Source organism: Aedes aegypti, chromosome 2 (assembly GCF_002204515.2).
Source record: "Aedes aegypti strain LVP_AGWG chromosome 2, AaegL5.0 Primary Assembly, whole genome shotgun sequence".
NCBI lineage: Eukaryota > Metazoa > Arthropoda > Insecta > Diptera > Culicidae > Aedes > Aedes aegypti.
Window position 1 is genome coordinate 262,132,984 of NC_035108.1, and position 18,674 is coordinate 262,151,657.

The window sequence follows — 18,674 nt, forward strand, 5'->3', positions numbered from 1 at the left end:
TTGACTCTCACAACTGTATGTCAAACTGTCCTTCTCTTTTTCAAATTTTGGTTTGTAACACATGAGCATTCTTCTCGCTTCACAAATCTACTGGGTTAAAGTTTGCTTATCAGCTTGGCGTTGTTTGACATTTATGCAAAAAAACTGCTAATTTTCTAAGTAAATTGACCAATTCTTATTTGTAACACCAATTTGTATACCAATTCTTTTTTCTAATGCAACATCTTCTTCTTCTTGGCATTAACGTCCTCACTGGGACAGAGCCTGCTTCTCAGCGTAGTGTTCTTATGAGCACAGTTATTAACTGAGAGCTTTCTTTGCCTAAGTTGCCATTTTCGCATTCGTTTATAGTGTGGCAGGTACGATTATACTCTATGCCAAGGGAAGTCAAGGAAATTTCTTTTACGAAAAGATCCTGGACCGACCGGGATTCGAAACCAGACACCTTCAGCATGGCTTTGCTTTGTAGCCGTGGACTCTAACCGCTCGGCTAAGGAAGGCCCCTTCTAATGCAACATTTCATAAGCAAATAAAATTTTGTTAACATTGCCTGCATAGTAGAGTTATGTTGACAAAATATTATTTGTTTATTATTTTTGTGCAATTGATGTCAAAAAGCATCGAAACGTTTTCATTCATACGGAATTCAAATGTTCATTATTCTTTATTCATTATTCTTTTAAGAGACTTTAGTAAATAAAACGTTTATAAACAATTATAAATCTTACATACACATAAGTAAATTCAGTCAGCTCTGAAAATGTTGATTGGCAACTTACCGCAATTATTTTCAAAAGCTCAGCATAGTCGGTATATACGGGATTTCAAACCAAAACACAGGCAAAAAGATTTGTCTCCGACTTAAAAAAAAAATGGACCAAAACGGCGAGTTTTTTGCAACCTAATTCGCTGGTCAATTATATTCAGAATAACTCAACTATGCACTTTGTTGTGTTCAAGTATTTAAAAAAAAACATAAATTTAAGTGTTTAATTGACGGTAAATCGTGCTTATTGGAAACAAAATCAAACTCGGTCTAATATAAAAATCAGAGTTAAAATATAAATTAAATTCGTTTCTTGATTTGAGCTTTAAATTTAATTCAATTAATTGCATGTTGAGAAAATACAATCGAAAGCTATCCACGTCCGTGTCCAAGTTCCAGAAATGCTTGCTGAACATCGAGATTCAAGACACTTTCCACAGAGTGCGAATGCTCAAACAAGAGTTGGTAAAATTGAGGGATCAAATCGTTCACCAAACAGACTCAGCAACATACGCACACTACTTCCTCACCCAAGAGTTTGCGTATTACGATAACCTTCGTCGAAAATCACAACAAACCACACGAGAGAAAATTTAGTTCGAAATGTACTGTTTGTAGAATCTTAATTCTAATAAATTGCGTTGAATTGATAAAAAATAAGGACAAAATTTGCACAAACTAAAATCTTTTGCATTTTTAGGCGAATTGTTTTAATTGATGAATTTTGCACACTTTACTTGATTTAAAAAACAATTCTATGAAAATAAATGATTTTTTTCCAACATACTTCAATAATGTTTTTCTTAAGCTCTCAAAGTTTTAAAATTCTTATCATTCCAATTATAAAAAATGCAAATGTTGCAAAATTTTTATATTGGTACTAGTTGTCCCGGCAAACTTTGTCTTGCCATCAAGTAGGCTGTTGAAAAATGCCATGAAACATCCCATACAAAATGACATATTAATTCGCTTCCGTTTATCCACATTTTCCGAAAACATTCCTAAACTTTTTCTTCACCTGAACACGTCTGAACCCTTAAAGAAAACAACAGTGAAAGAATTGTGCAAATCGGTTGTTCCGTTCTCAAGCCATTTCGTGACATACAAACACCACTCGATTTTTATTTATATAGATAGATAGATAGATAGATATGTAAATTATTGATTGTTGATTGTCCCTTATGGACTAAGTAAATTCTCAACCCGTAATTTTCAAATGTTTGAAATCATTCAACTAAATTGATTGTTTGCTATCTGCGATCAGTATCAACTTAAAATACCTATCCACTTGCAAAATCGTTCCGTAATTTTTGTGAGGATTTTAACCAGTTTTTTGTCCTTTTTCTATTGTTATGAACGAGATCTTCAGCCCAGAGCTAGCTCAACTCGGGACTGTCTTGGCTTTCTGGTGACATTTTTTTTGTTTTGTAATTGTTCTACGCAACACACCGTGGGAGAATTTCGAAACATTGGATTCTAGTACAATTTTTAACGTAGATTCAGAATGTGTAAGAAACTGTATACCTTTCAACAAGCCAATTTTTTATGTTAAGTAAGCTTACTTGAGAAAATACCTTACTTTTTTATCTCGTAAAGGGACTACTTATGTTTCGACGGTAGTTACAATTCATACAACTACCTATTTTAACAGTGGAACAATTTTTTTAGTTTTAGAAGGTAGTAAATTGGATTGTACTACTTTTACTCGAATGTCGTTTTCCCGAACGTCGGTTCCCCGAACACCAGTTCCCCAAATGTCCCGTTTCCCCGAATGACCCGTTTCTTCGAAAAGTGTAGCAGTTCAAATAGGTGCTATAATAGTTTTCGGTGGAAGGATGGTGAATTAGAAAGAATGATAAGCAATCAAAAGAAGGAGGTGCTAATTCTCGACTATACACATGTTGCCAAAACTGCTGTGAACGGTAAAACTCGGAAGAACTACCAATCAAAAATAGAAGGAAAAAAGTAAAGAAAAGTAGCACAGCCAGTAAATTGATATTTATTAACTAACCCAGCGATCACGCTGTATACGTAGGCTAGTCATATGGAATTCGTCCATCGTGCGCCAGATTGTCGGATTCGGAACTTCCACTACCGACTAAATCCACCTTCGCCCACGAGCCATTCTCCCCGTAAACTTCATGGGGGAGGCTATTGGGCTAACCAGTACTGCTTCTTGCTTCACTTTCTGCATGTGACTCACGCATCTTGTGCTCCGTTACTTCCCTTGCTCTTTTCTTACTGCATTTGGGGCTGGCGCTTGCCAGGGAGTGGCGTTCCCTACTCCAGCGGAGAGTTCCTGACGTAGGAATATCTCCGAAAACTATTGGAGGATGACTTCCGGTTCAGTGGTGCCCTAACAACTAACTCGCTACGGATCTCAGAATAGTCCCCGACGGTGAGAGATCTCCTGAACCGATGCTATCCGGGCAGACACCGAGGTCGATCCTGCGATTCCGGTGGAAGGAAATTTCCGGTTCACAGGCGCCTCGACGATCATTTGCCGGTGCTGTTTCGCGATCTACTCAGCTCTTCCCTGGTGGAGATAGCCTACTCCGACGCGATGTTGGTTGGTCAAGTATCGGGGTCGGTCCTGCGATTCCGGTTGGAGGATGACTGAGGATACTACGCTACGCTCGCTCTACTCGGTCTAGTCTCCAGCGGAGGATCTAGCCTACTCCGGTCGCGCCCGTTAGTCTTCTTCATAAGCTCCCTTCAACAGATTAACTTGTCAAATGTCGAGGTTGGTCCGACGATTCCGGCTGCCCCAACGACTCAAAACCATGTGCTGTCCGCTGCGTTAAGTGCCGCTGCTTCTCTCGCCATCTTCGTTGTATCAGAGACATCAGCTGGACGATTGTCCTGTTTACCGTGTCCCATTTTTCTTCGCCAGCACAAATTCTTTGAACAATATTGTGCACATTCACGTCATTGCCAACGACGGATCTCATCTCGGCTCGCTCATGTTCGAAGCGCGGACATTCAAAGACCACGTGCTCAAGGATTTCCTCGACATCGCCGCACCCGGTGCATAACGGTAACCTTGCGTGTCCAAATCTATTCAGGTATTTCTTGAAGCAGCCTAGACTATACATAGGGGCTCCTGGGGTAATATGCACTGTCGGGGCAAAACGCATCTTGCCAATTTTACTGAAATAAAAGAGTTTTGAGAGAAAAACACTATGCGGATTGATCAAACGTTGCAAATTGTTGACGCCCTGAGAATTTGATACACTTTGAAAAACTTAACAGGGAGATAGAACAATAAATTCAAAAAGCACTCTTCTGATGTAACTTTCTCGATCATTTCACTTGTTGTTTTGAAAGCGATGAAATGAGAATTTTTACGTCCGTTCACCATAAAACAGGTGATTAGAGACTGGGTAAGTTGTTGATGATATGATTTGGCGAAATAACAGAACGATTTCTATTTTCCATAAAATTTTCTGTTAAGCGACCGGTTGGGGCAACATGCACTCCATTGATTGGGGCAGAACGATCCATTCCAAAATAAACTACAATCATAAAAGTTAGGTCATTTATGGTCTTTACAAACGTATTTATACACAACTGTATCATCTTGTAGACGAAAATCATCCAAAACTCGTGTTTTTACGATAAATAAAATTACATTCAAAACACGATGGTGCATCTTGCCTCGTTGTTGTGGTGCATCGTGCCCCTTTGTTTGAGTGCGTCTTGCCTCAATGTTGTGGTGCGTTCTGCCCCAAAAAGCGGTACATCGTGCCCCGCATCAATCTTAATTCACGCAAAAGTAGTGTTTGAAAAAAGTTTAATTTTCCAACAAACTAATGTAATTATGATGAAAATTCGCTCAACACCATGTAGGGTGAACCCAATCCAACTAGATTCGTGTATTGAAACACTGCATACATGTTGTTTAGTGTTCATTTTGGCACATTTTCCTTAAGTGGTGCATATTACCCCAGGAACCCCTACGCCCAAAAAAGCGTTCTGGAAAACGTGAACTGTCAAAAATACACCATGAACTACCATGACCCCACAGTTATGGATCAAATAGTGTGGAGCGCAACCTATAAAATTCAATAAAACGACATGGAAAACGTAAAATTGTAATTTAGAAGCACAAATTGAATCGTTTCAAGTTGGAATTTCGGTTAGTAAACTGTTTTGAGTGTAATATTTACATAAGATTGCATAAAAATAAAAAATTGTATCGGTTTCTGAAAACCATATTATGGATCAATTTTCACATTATGGATCAAATTGTGACATATTACGGATCAGTGCGCAAAATCAAGAGATTTTCAACTCAATGCATCTGTATTGCATGATTTGGCGAAAGTTAACAATGTGTCACATATTACTGCAAAAAATAGCAGCGTAGAAGCTGGAAACAAGGGTAAAATGCCATTTTTTAATGATACTGCATTGTAGTAACTGAGACATGTACTGTTTTCGCTCCACACCAAGTTTTCCACCCATTTTTGTCTGCTAAAAATGAAATTTACTAACCTTGATGTTTTATTAGTTTTATCCTTATTGCTATTGTCTGAAAATGTCGAATCCAATGCTTAAAATGGCAGAAATCTACATTCTTTGGAAGTGATCCATAACCGTGGTAAACAATCATTTCCTGGCCCATATTATGGATCACTAGTTAGAACTGCTAATATTCAGTATTTACAATCAACAATTAAGGAAAATGTTTTCCAAAGATGAATTCATACTAAATCTAAGCGAACGAGCATTTTTTCTGTTATAATATTTGAATTCTAGCACCTGTGGGAGCTTATGAATGCTGACGGCACTTCTTACGGAAAACGACCATATAGCTGATAGCTGTGTGGTACCAACTAAACATTTGTCAAATACACCGTTATTTAGCAGTTGAATGTTGTGCTTAACATTACAAATGGTAGAAGACAAATAGTATAAAATGGGAAAAATATGTTTTACGTCAACGTTTATGTTTTGAGCGAGTTATCCGATGTTGAACGCCAATGTGATCCGTCACTGTGGGTGATCCGTAACTGTGTGGGTATGGTACCATTATGTTTACATGAACGTTCTCGGAACTAGGTAACGCGTTCATAGATACATGATCTAGTTCACGGTATTTTTGCTTGTTGACGAGTTCAAGACTGCTGTTCACGGATACGAGAACGGATATTTTTCTGTGCAAAAATTGCGTCAAGTGGAAATTCACTTCTCCGTGTTTTCTATTTACCCACATCGACAAAGACAGAATTAGTCGATGGGTCCATCTAGCGTTCTCAGCGCTATCCCACTGCTGATGCCATATCCTCATGGTCTCATCTCTGGCTCTTCTCCGAGTTCCCCGCGTGCCTCGGTCCGTGTTGCACTGCGCAGCTCTTCGAGTTGAAGGCTTTTAGGGATCAATCCTGTAGTGCTGTCACCCACACGGGGCCAGCATATCTAAGTATCGATGTAGACACTCTCGTCAGTATGCGCTTCTTACTACTGCTGATTGCTAAATTGTTGGACATAATCCGGGATAGAGCTGAAATCACCTTCACAGCCCTCTCATATGCATAATCGACATGGCTCAGCCGATCATCGATCATCACTCCCAGGGGTCTGACTTCCCGCTTTGAGTCGATGGTATACTGTCCAACCAAGATTCCGGCATGCTGCACAGCTTTTCGTTTGCTTATCATCGCCACTTCCGTTTTGTGATTCTTTTCTCGCATCCATACTTCCATGGCGTCTACTACTACAGTAGCAAGTATCTCTACTTCTTCTAGTGATTTGCCGATAACTACGAGCATCACGTCATCCGTGAAGCCGAAGATCTTCACACCCCGGAGGAAGCTCAGCCTCCACACTCCGTCATAGTGTTCCAAAGAGTCGGGCCAAGAATAGAACCCTGTGGGAAACCCCTTTTTGATTGTTGTGCCCATTTTCGCGGTCTATTTCGTACATCAGTTTACGATTTGAAAGTAGCTCCTCAAAATCTTACAAAGATAATCTGTATAGCGATTCGGCGATCGCAGCCCAACTGGCACTATTGAAGGCATATTTAAATTTTCTCAAATGGCTAGCGGCCTTCAGGAAAAACGTCTCATGTCTCATGTACATTGACATTGATTTTTATTGCTTTCAATGAGAGATAATCTTCCCCATATTTGGTTGTTCGAATAACTTACGCACACCCTGTATATGTTTTCAATTTCTGTGAAAATGATCATGTTTCAAAGCTTTTCATGCCTGTTTTATTTTATAAGGTTATCAATTTCCTTGAGAAAATTAGTATAACGGTGAACTTCATAGGATCGTATACGCATATTTTTACCAAAAGTAATTCTCGTACAAAAAACTATCATGGAGGTTTGAGTGTATTGCAAAAAATGCCTAAATTTAGAAAATTCACCATGATTTTTTTAAATAATAAAGGAAAATTAGTCGCAATTATTCGGGGCCTGCCTTAGCCGAGTGGTTAGAGTCTACGGCTACAAAGCAAAGTCATGCTGAATGTGTCTGGGTTCGATTCCCGGATTTGTCCCAGTGAGGACGTAATGCCAAGAAGAAGAATCTCAATTCTTAATCTAAATTTTTACCTCAATCTCCATTCTATAGGGCCAACAACAAATCCAGCGCCTGGAATAGTTTTCTCACCTCAGCTCGGGCACAGCTCAATGTGGCATCGATCGTCGACAACGTCAGAAATGGGGCCGTAATTACGTTTGATTATGTGACCATGTTGATAACTGCTGCGTAAGTATCCTAAAAAAGATCAAATGAACCACTTTAAAACTTTTTATGAACAATTTCAATTAAACTACAGTATTATTGCTGCATTCGGTCTGATAGAAGATAGTAGCGTGAATCTCATTGCCAGTATGCTGGTGTCACCGTTGATGGTGAGTATCGTTGCGTGGCGCCTAGATTCATACTTTCGCGCAACACTCATGATCACCTCATCCTCCACATTTTCCAGGGTCCAATCCTAGCGGCAGTGTTCGGAACTGTAATCAAAGATAGGAATCTGCAAATGCTGGGAATTCGAAACGAAACAATTGCCATCGGATTAGTTTTGTTGAGTGGATTCTTCTTCGGGCTGATCATCAGCAGTACGGACGAAAAGTGGGGTCTGGGTGAGGGCGTGACGGCGGAAATGCTGGCCCGCTGCCAGACCCATTCACTTAAACTGGGCATTGCCATCGCGCTGCCATCGGGGGCCGCCGTAGCCGTGGCCATTCTCGCCGAAAACGGTGGCGGACTTGTGGGGGTGGCCATTTCCGCTTCCCTACTGCCACCTTCGGTCAATGCTGTAAGATTCATAAAACTCTATTGTTGTTTCAGAGAGAAATTAATAAGCATGCTCTTTTCGGATCTTAGGGTATTCTGTGGTCACTTTCGTTGCTGAGCTCGATCTACGGAAAAGCACCGGACCGACGTTATGCCACCGTGACACAAACGAACCTCTACTCGGACACCCAATCAGTAGAGCTATTCTGTCTCGGTTGTATGAGCTTCTGTCTTACTCTGGTGAACGTGTGCTGTATCTATATCATGGGTATCTTCATTCTTTGGGTAAGTAAAACATACAGTATGTAAACTTTTCAAATCGTGTTTTTTTTTTTTTCAAAAAACCTTAGGTTAGTTCCGTAATCCGTGGGTAATTAGTTTTTTATCAGTTACTTATTTAAGTTTCGAATCAGTTACTCTTAGAGTTTTTTTACAAGTAGGTACCTACTGACATCTAAGATTCGCAACTATCTAGTGTATTTTGTGTTCTGAAAATTTAAAGCGTGTTTCAAAAAATGTTACAACCTGTTGCAAACAATCATTGAACCCATGACCTTCTGCTTATGAAGCAGAAGCGGTAGCCTTTAGACCACAAACCCCGTCACAGGCCTTACAAAACATTTAGAACAATAAAACATAAATATTAATGCATTACATTAATATTTCGGAAATTCCAGGGATTTTTGAAAAATATTCCAGTATCCGGGATTTGTGGATTTAGGGATTTTTGTCCCGTTAATTACCCATATTTCACACGCGATCCTAAGTTCGCTCACTGTTATTTTAAACATGTATTACTGAAGAATTTGTTGATTTTTTTAATATTTTTTCTTCAATCATGGTTACATTTTTGATTGTATGTATATTTTTTTACATACAATCAAAGAATTCAAATAAATATATCATTGAAATTACTTTTAAATCTACATCGACAGGTCAAAGAAGTGGCTCCGATTATTCCGAAGGATCAGAAACAATTCTGGAACCACGACATCAAGATTGCCCGGGATTACAACAAAACCATGCACACAATGGACGGAATGACGATGAATCGGCAATTGCTTCAGGAGCTGTCTCATTTCCGTCCCCACGGCGAAACCGATAAGCAGGGCTCCGAACGGTGGCTTAACACTATCGGTCGTGCTGGCCAGAATACCTGGTCCCCGAGGCATCTTCACAATACGCGTGAACATCGACCAACGATCCAAGAGCTAGAGGCACTCTACCTCAGTCTGTCTGCTAACACTAGCGATAACTCGAGTCACTATCCTCCTCACCACACGACTCATCAATTTATGAAGTATGGCGTAAGTTGAAACTGACAGCGAAACAGTTGTGACTAACACTCGTGTATTTACAGAATCCCATCGTCATACCTACGATCATCAAAGCCCTGGTCTCCACCCAAATTTTCCTCCGCCGAAGTAATTGCTTTACAAATTTTAGACCAAAATTTTCCATCTAATGTATCTTCCTTTACATCACAACAGGCGGAGCCTTTGTCACCAGGAGGCCATTCGAATCGTTCAAAACCCATCGAAATTGGGTTCCGACGACACCATCGGTTTTCGGATTCATTCCGAGCTAGTTCAGCACCCCTGTCGAAAATCTTGGAAAATGTCGCTTCCGCAGCTCACGGTGGATCGGGCGAGGGGCCGTCCAATCGACAAAGTCAAAAGCACAAGAACAAATTCATCGTCACCCCCGCAGTCGATCCCATCCACAAGTAGTGCTCAAATGCGAATCTTAACTGGCAAGACTCGTCCTCGCGTTGTAAAAAAAATATCTCTGTATAGTATTTTACTCTCTGTTTACTGTTTTTGTATTAGTTCATGAACATCTGTTTCGTTAGGTCCAATAAGTTTGAAGCGAAAAAAGAGAAAATAATAAATGTTTTCAAGCTTTCAAAATAAAGTACAAGCTAGCGAAACCGGAACCTATGCTCTAACGAATTACATATACTCGAAATGCCCAACACATAATAATTACTGTTTTTCAGAGTTCTGACCAAGAAAAAATGGTTACCGTAAAATGGGGTGTTAAGGACTCGTGGGGTTTTAAGGGATTGAACTTCTCAATCAAGTTCGACAAATCACAGAAACCTCGAAAAGCGATATGTAAGTCATCTGAAATGCTCGATTTGTTCAGAGGATTGTGAACTGCATTATTTAATAGGAGCTGTCTATTAATATGAAGTATTGTGGTTTCTAGAATTTGAAAACCTTTGAAAACATTTTTGTTCGAATTTTATGGGCTAAATACATTTATCTACAAAACCATGAAATATATTTGAGAAAAATTCGCGAGTAAGGTAGAAGATAAGGAAATTTAATTGAGATCATAGTACAGACAAAAACTTCATAAAATTATGTCTGGGTTTCGATTTTCAGAAACTTTTATGAAAAAAGTCTTGTTTTGAAAATAAGTGGGGTGTTAAGGAATTATCTATTCTAACTTTTCTTAGTAACTAAAGTCATTAAATTTATGCCGTAATATATTTCAATATATATTTGAGTTGTTCCGTCAAGTTGAACTACAATGTGAAGTTAAGGGATCTATTTAGTAAGTAACTAAATATCTCCAAATATGACTTATTTCAAAATTTGGTAAAATTGGTAGGAAAATCTAAATAAAAACTGATTAATGTGAATATGGATTTTTTATGATAATATTTTCATAAGTTGTTCCATCACTTTGGAGAAAAGTTTGCACATAGGAATGATTATCTTATTTGAAATGGTTTTGGAGCTGTTAATTCTTTTAAGTTTTGAGATTTATTGGCGTAATTCCGGTCCACGGATAACATTAATAAACAATCGTTTTGATTAAAGCCGACGTTTCGAGCATTGATTTGCTCATCTTCAGGGCAAACTACAATTTACAAAAATATATACTATTTGTCTGGTCAAGTCCGAAACATTAATTATTACTACTTACATCATTGATTTGTTTTTAAGTCAAGTGGGTTTGGACAAACATTGATTGAACGGCTAACAACATTACACTGCAATTACAAATAAATTTCGGACATAATAACTTAACTCACATTATTTTAATTTGAACGGAGCACAAACTTACACAGCTTTCACCCGAGCACATCTAAACAGGTTTGACCTAAATTCGCCAATAAATCTCAAAATCAGTCTAGACGGTCGATATTCCATCAAATTCTTTTAAGTATTACCTAGTTCTTAGATAAACAATTAAAGTATAAGGTTATTTCCGAGCATTTTTTGGAAAATTTATAGTGTGCGGTATAGTGTGAGCGATTCCGCTCTGTATTGGAAACTTTTCATTAGGATTTTCCCGATCATGCCACTGGGTGTTACATGCAAATCCGTTATTTGGTGTGGTGCTTTATTTAAAAGGCAAATTGGACACTTACCCTATTCACACTTAAAGCTTGTTGAAATTATCCATCTTTTGACAAATCATGACAAGATTGCTCTGCACTGTTCTAGAATACGAATACTGCATATAAGTATAAAAATCTTTTCAAGACAATTGTGCGATGCACTGATAGCTTGCTTGAAAATAGAATCAATAGGTATGAGAGATTTAGCAGTTAAAATAAAATGATTAGCGTTTTCAGGAGTTCCAACTTGAATTATATTGAAGTAATATCATCTTTAGATTTAACAAGACCTTTAGAGTTGAAGGGACACATCAACAATGTTGACCAAAATAATATTTTTTTGCTGTTGGCAAAATATAGTTTTATATACAAAGCTCAAATTCCTTAACACCCCATTTTGCATTTTCGTCAAAAATCACACATTTTTATGAATATCTCAGAAATCTGCCACAGGATCGTCTTCATTGTAGTTGGCTTTTGATATACATGCCGGGAGAATGGTAGGACTGTATTTTGTTCAATTATTGGCATACTAGAAGTTGCTCGAATTTTAAGTGGATTTTTTTTTTTTCATCCCTTAACACCCCATTTTACGGTATTTATTCAACAAGTTGCAAAATGAAGATTTTACAGTTACGGAAAGTGTCATTAAAGTTCGTTTCTATTATTACTCAGAATCCCTCGCGTTAGCTAAGGCATTGAGAAATCCAGCGCAATTCGACGGTGGCATTCAGATTTTAATTTGCCAACTCCCAAACACTTCACTCTACAATGGTACAGTGCTGAAAAGTAGAACTTTTCAATACTTTTTTGTTGATGGGAAAGTAAACCATCATTTTATTTATTCTATTGATACAAAGTAGACTGATTTGCAACGGAATCAACCTAAAGTCGACCAGAGAGCTTTTTGGGATTTCAAACGTAAAGTTGTGCGAACAATACTCGGCGGTGAATTAGAAGTGTATAAATTGGTGAATATTGTCAAGCGTATAAAACCCAGCAGGCTGCATTGGGCTGGTCACGTTACCGGTGGGCCGGAAGAAAGACAAGCAGATGTAATAATCAACAGTCGACTTCGTTACCAAATTAGGATGATAGTGTTGTCTAATAACACAGAACACCTAGATATAAGAAATAATGAATGTAATGTTTGGAATGATACTAATAAAGAAAAAAAAAAAAAAAAAAAAAAAAAAAAAAAAAAAAAAAAAAAAAAAAACAGTCGACTTCGTGGTAGGCCGCGCATATACTTGGGATTGCTTCCCCATATATATTTTTTTCCGGGCCCATCTTGATGAGTTCGGCTCCTGGCCATCCTTGCCAGCGGCCTTGTTGTTTTTGAGCTGTTGAAAGGCATCTTTAACTTCCCCATCGTGGGAGCTGGTTAGGTTGGTTTCTGACGTAGCCATCGCCTTCGCTGTCCTGACCTTCTGTGCCTGTGTTCTCTGCGCCATTCATGTGTTCATCGTAGTGCTGCTTCCACCTTTCGATCACCTTACGTCCGTCCGTCAAGATGCTCCCATCCTTATCCCGGCACATTTCAGCTCGCGACACGAAGCCTTTGGGGGATGTGTTGAGCTTCTGATAGAACTTCCGCGTTTCTTGAGAACGGTACAGCAACTCCATCTCTTGGCATTCCACCTCTTCCAGGCGGCGCTTTTTGTCCCGGAATAGGCGGGTTTGCTGTTTCCGCTTTAGTCTGTATCGTTCCACGTTTTGTCGCGTACCATGCTGCAGCATTGCAGCCCACGCTGTATTCTTCTCCTCTAAAACCTTCGTCGAACCAATCGTTTCTTGAGCTCCGTTCCACATATCCGACAATGCTTTCGGTAGCGTCGTTAATGGCTGCTTTGACTGTCCTCCAACAGTCCTCAAGAGGGGCCCTATCGAGCTCGCCCTCATCCGGCAACGCTGCCTCAAGATGCTGCGCGTACGCATTGGCGACATCCGGTTGTTTTAGTCGCACTAGATTGTACCGAGGCGGGCGTCGGTACCGTACATCGTTGATGGCGGATAGTTTTTGGCGCAGTTTCACCATCACCAGGTAGTGGTCGGAGTCAATGTTAACGCCACGATAGGTTCTGAGTTATAATCTATCAGTCGTAGGCCGTTCTCGTTCGTCAACCGGTGGGCGCTGAACTTTCAAATCGTCGGTCTGAACTCTTCCTCCTGGCCTCCTGAGCGTTCAAATCTCCTATGATGATCTTGACGGCGTGGCTTGGGCAGCGGTCGTACTCGCGTTCGAGCTGCGCGTAGAATGCGTCCTTGTCATCATCAGTGCTTCCGGAGAGTGGGCTATGCACATTGCTTATGCTGAAGTTAAAGAATCGGCCTTTGATTCTTTACTTGCACATTCGTTCATTGATCGGCCACCACCCGATCACGCGCCTTTGCATATCACCTATCACTACGAAAGCTGTTCCCAGCTCGCGTGTGTTGCCGTATAGCTCTGGTGGATGGTATGATTACCTCTAAACGTTCGCACCAATGCTCCTGTCCAGCACACCTCCTGCAGCGCTACGATACCGAAACCGCGGGTCTTCAGTACAGCGGAGAGTATGCGAGTACTTCCAATGAAGTTGAGAGATTTGCAGTTCCACGTACCGAGTTTCCAATCGCTAGTCCATTTTCGTCGCTGTGGTCCTTGCCGATTGTTCCGGTCCTCTCGTTGACGTTCCTGTGCTGATGTGTTTTTAAGGTTGGCTTGCAGGGCCTGACACCAACCCCCTAGATTTCCGGAGGACCAATCCCCCTAAATTTTCGGAGGGCCATAGTGCGCAGTTTAGCTTAGAGTCCTTCTCTGGCAGTCGGACGATGATCAACCGCCCCTGACATGGGGAACGCTGTTGTGAGCCGCTCCTAACATGAAGTACAGACGCTCCAGGTTTGCAAAAGCAAAAGTAAACCCCCCCTTCCCTGTCAACATACGACCAAAGTTCCCACCGGGAATTGGTTACCCGATCTTCCCCAAGGTTACTCGTACCCCGGCCAGTACCACGAGAAGGTAGGGATACGAGTTACTGGGCAAGAGGCTAAGGACCGCACAAAGGGGTCTATTTTATTCCTGCAGGTACGCGAGGTACCATTGCAACGCTGCAGCGTTTTAGCTGGTCAGTGGGGTCGGTTAACAGCTGTCCAGTCGTGTCTTTCACGGGCATCGTCGTATTTATCTTTGGCGTCGGGAAATATCGTAGAGAAGACGAATGTCGCCGGTTGCTGCGGCTTTCTCACCTTCGTCAGCAAGGGAGTCCGCCCACGCTCGTTTGTCCCGTCTACATGAGCGCTTAACTTCCCTTTCTAGAGCCAAGTATCGTTGACGGGAAACTACCTTGGCTCCTCTGGTTTTCGCCCGCTCTATCGCGGTTTTGGCTTCTCTCCGCTCCTCTATCTTCCTCCAGGTTTCATCGATAATCCACTGTTTTCTTCGAGTGCGTAGCTCACCCAGATTATTTTCGCTGGTAATGATGAAGGCATTCTTGATGGCGGTCCATTGCTCTTCTACGCTGCCATCTTCCCAAATATTAGCAGCACGAGTCTCCAGTTCTTCGACGAAGGACCTTTCCACTGTGGCATCTGTGGCCGGCGTGAAAATGTTTTTGGAAAAATACATACGAAGTAAGAATAACTCTTTGCTTTTTGAATGCGGCTTAAAGAGTTTCAATTGGACGTACAATCACAGATATATGGACAGAACACTTTTGTATGTTTTGAGGGGGTGAACCCAAACTTTTGCACGGGAGTGTATCAAAATTTCAGAGGTAAGAATTGACATTTTCACAATATTTAAATGTAGAGGACTAGAATCATAGAAGGATTAATCATCCTGTGAAGACGGTAAATGGCTGGGCATGGCGTACCATTGGTACCTCGCGTACCTGCAGGAATAAAATAGACCCCTTTGTGTGGTCCTTAGCCTCTTGCCCAGCAACTCCTATCCCTACCTCCTCGTGGTACTGGCCGGGGTACGAGTAACCTTGGGGAAGATCGGGTAACCAACCCCCGGTGGGAACTTTGGTCGTATGCTGACAGGGAAGGGGGGGTTTGCTTTTGCAAACCTGGAGCGTCTGTACTCCACGTTAGGAGCGGCTCACAACAGCGTCTGTTCCCCATGTCGGGGGCGGCTGATCATCGTCCGAGTGCCAGAGAAGGACTCTAAGCTAAACTGCGCACTATGGCCCTCCGAACATTTAGGGGGAATGGTGCTCCGGAAATCTAGGGGGTTGGTGTCAGGCCCTGCAAGCCAACCGTAAAAACACATCAGCACAGGAATGTCAACGAGAGAATACGGACCGGAACAATCGGCAAAGACCACAGCGACGAAAATGGACTAGCGATTGGAAACTCGGTACGTGGAACTGCAAATCTCTCAACTTCATTGGAAGTACTCGCATACTCTCCGATGTACTGAAGACTCGCGGTTTCGACATCGTAGCGCTGCAGGAGGTGTGCTGGACAGGAGCATTGGTGCGAACGTTTAGAGGTAATCATACCATCTACCAGAGCTGCGGCAACACACGCGAGCTGGGAACAGCTTTCATAGTGATGGGTGATATGCAAAGGCGCGTGATCGGGTGGTGGCCGATCAATGAACGAATGTGCAAGTAAAGAATCAAAGGCCGATTCTTTAACTTCAGCATAATCAACGTGCATAGCCCACACTCCGGAAGCACTGATGATGACAAGGACGCATTTTACGCGCAGCTCGAACGCGAGTACGACCGCTGCCCAAGCCACGACGTCAAGATCATCATAGGAGATTTGAACGCTCAGGTTGGTCAGGAGGAGGAGTTCAGACCGACGAGTGGAAAGTTCAGCGCCCACCGGCTGACGAACGAGAACGGCCTACGACTGATAGATTTTGCCGCCTCCAAGAACATGGGCATTCGTAGCACCTATTTCCAGCACAGCCTCCCGTATCGGTACACCTGGAGATCACCTCAGCAGACAGAATCGCAAATCGACCACGTTTTGATCGATGGACGGCACTTCTCCGACATAACCGACGTCAGAACCTATCGTGGCGCCAACATTGAATCCGACCACTACCTGGTGATGGTGTAACTGCGCCTAAAACTATCTGTCATCAACGATGTACGGTACCGACGCACGCCTCGGTACAATCTTGAGCGGCTGAAACAACCGGATGTAGCCAATGCGTACGCGCAGCATCTTGAGGCAGCGTTGCCGGATGAGGGCGAGCTCGATAGGGCCCCTCTTGAGGACTGCTGGAGGACAGTCAAAGCAGCCATTAACGACGCTGCCGAAAGCGTTGTCGGATATGTGGAACGGAGCTCAAGAAACGATTGGTTCGACGAGGAGTGCCAGGAGGTTTTAGAGGAGAAGAATGCAGCGCGGGCTGCAATGCTGCAGCATGGTACGCAGCAAAACGAGGAACGATACAGACTGAAGCGGAAACAGCAAACCCGCCTATTCCGGGACAAAAAGCGCCGCCTGGAAGCTACAGCTACCGGAGGAGTGGAAGCAAGGCGTTATATGCCCTATCTACAAAAAGGGCGACAAACTGGAGTGTGAAAATTATCGTGCAATCACCATCCTAAACGCCGCCTATAAAGTGCTATCCCAGATTCTCTTCCGTCGTCTATCACCTATAGCAAACGAGTTCGTGGGAAGTTATCAAGCAGGTTTCATCGACGGCCGCTCGACAACGGACCAGATCTTTTCTGTGCGGCAAATCCTCCAGAAATGCCGTGAGTACCAGGTCCCTACGCACCATTTGTTCATCGATTTCAAGGCGGCATACGATAGTATCGACCGCATAGAGCTATGGAAAATCATGGACGAGAACAGCTTTCCCGGGAAGCTCACAAGATTGATCAGAGCAACGATGGACGGTGTGCAAAACTGCGTGAAGATCTCGGGCGAACACTCCAGTTCGTTCGAGTCTCGGCGGGGACTACGACAGGGCGACGGACTTTCGTGCCTGTTGTTCAATATTGCGCTTGAAGGTGTCATGCGGAGAGCCGGACTTAACAGTCGAGGCACGATTTTCACGAGATCCGGACAATTTGTTTGCTTCGCGGACGACATGGATATTATTGGGAGAAAATTTGAAACGGTGGCAGATTTGTTCACCCGCCTGAAACGCGAAGCAACAAGAGTCGGGCTAATGGTGAATGCGTCGAAAACAAAGTACATGCTGGTTGGTGGAACTGAGCGCGACAAGGGCCTGCCTAGGAAGCAGTGTTACGATAGACGGGGATACCTTCGAGGTGGTGGACGAGTTCGTCTACCTCGGATCCTTGTTGACGGCTGACAACAATGTTAGTCGGGAAATACGAAGGCGCATCATCAGCGGAAGTCGTGCCTACTATGGGCTCCAGAAGAAACTGCGGTCAAGAAAGATTCACCCCCGCACCAAATGCACGATGTACAAAACGCTCATAAGACCGGTAGTCCTCTATGGGCATGAGGCGTGGACTATGTTCGAGGAGGACTTGCAAGCTCTTAGGGTTTTCGAACGCCGAGTGCTAAGGACGATCTTCGGCGGCGTGCAGGAGAACGGCGTGTGGCGGCGAAGGATGAACCACGAGCTCACTCAACTCTACGGCGAACCCAGTATCGTGAAGGTAGCTAAAGCGGGAAGGATACGCTGGGCAGGGCATGTTGCAAGAATGCCGGACAACAACCCTGTAAAGATGGTGTTCGCTACGAATCCGGTCGGAACAAGAAGGCGTGGGGCGCAGCGAGCTAGGTGGATTGACCAGGTACACCAGGACCTGGAGAGCGTGGGTCACAGTCGAGGATGGAGAGAAGCGGCCATGAACCGAGGGAATTGGCGAAATATTGTTGGCGAGGCTTTATCAAGATAATTGATGTAAAGCCAAATAAGTAAGTATAACTGATATTATTTTGATTGGGTTATAAATTCCTCTACTCAGTGTGCTTCTAACAAAAATTGAACAAAACACAATTTGATGTCCAGGAAATGTCCTTTACGGAAAGATCCAAAACATGGTCTTGCTGAATAACTTCTAGTTTATCGCTATGGCTATTTGGACCCCATAAATCCTTATAAAACAATAAAAAACTATGTATATTTGACCATTTAAGGCTCAACTAAAATTGAAGCATATGTCGAAACTGAAAAAAAAAAATTTACAAAATAATCGACAAACAACAAAAAATAAACTCGCAGCTGTTTTATTCGTAATTGTTTTATTTCCTGTGTGCTTCCATATTTTTTATTTTTAAATCCTTAAGGTGTCCATTTTACCACCCCTTTCCCTACAAGTACAAGCCGAGCAGCTGATTTTTTTTTATTTCTGAATTTTTCAGGGT

General features: G+C 42.2%; 1 protein-coding gene across 1 annotated transcript in view; it reads left to right on the forward strand.

Annotated features, from left to right (window-relative positions):
- The window catches only part of LOC5570921, a 33,593-nt gene extending 23,637 nt beyond the window's left edge, over positions 1-9,956 (forward strand). Inside the window, exons 5-11 of the mRNA XM_001653350.2 lie at positions 7,349-7,486; positions 7,557-7,632; positions 7,710-8,042; positions 8,111-8,305; positions 8,956-9,320; positions 9,381-9,444; positions 9,511-9,956. Of these exons, the coding sequence (XP_001653400.2) occupies positions 7,349-7,486; positions 7,557-7,632; positions 7,710-8,042; positions 8,111-8,305; positions 8,956-9,320; positions 9,381-9,444; positions 9,511-9,750 (1,411 nt within the window). The 3' untranslated portion in view covers positions 9,751-9,956. The remainder of the gene's footprint in view (positions 1-7,348; positions 7,487-7,556; positions 7,633-7,709; positions 8,043-8,110; positions 8,306-8,955; positions 9,321-9,380; positions 9,445-9,510) is intronic.
- Positions 9,957-18,674: the final 8,718 nt, after the last annotated feature.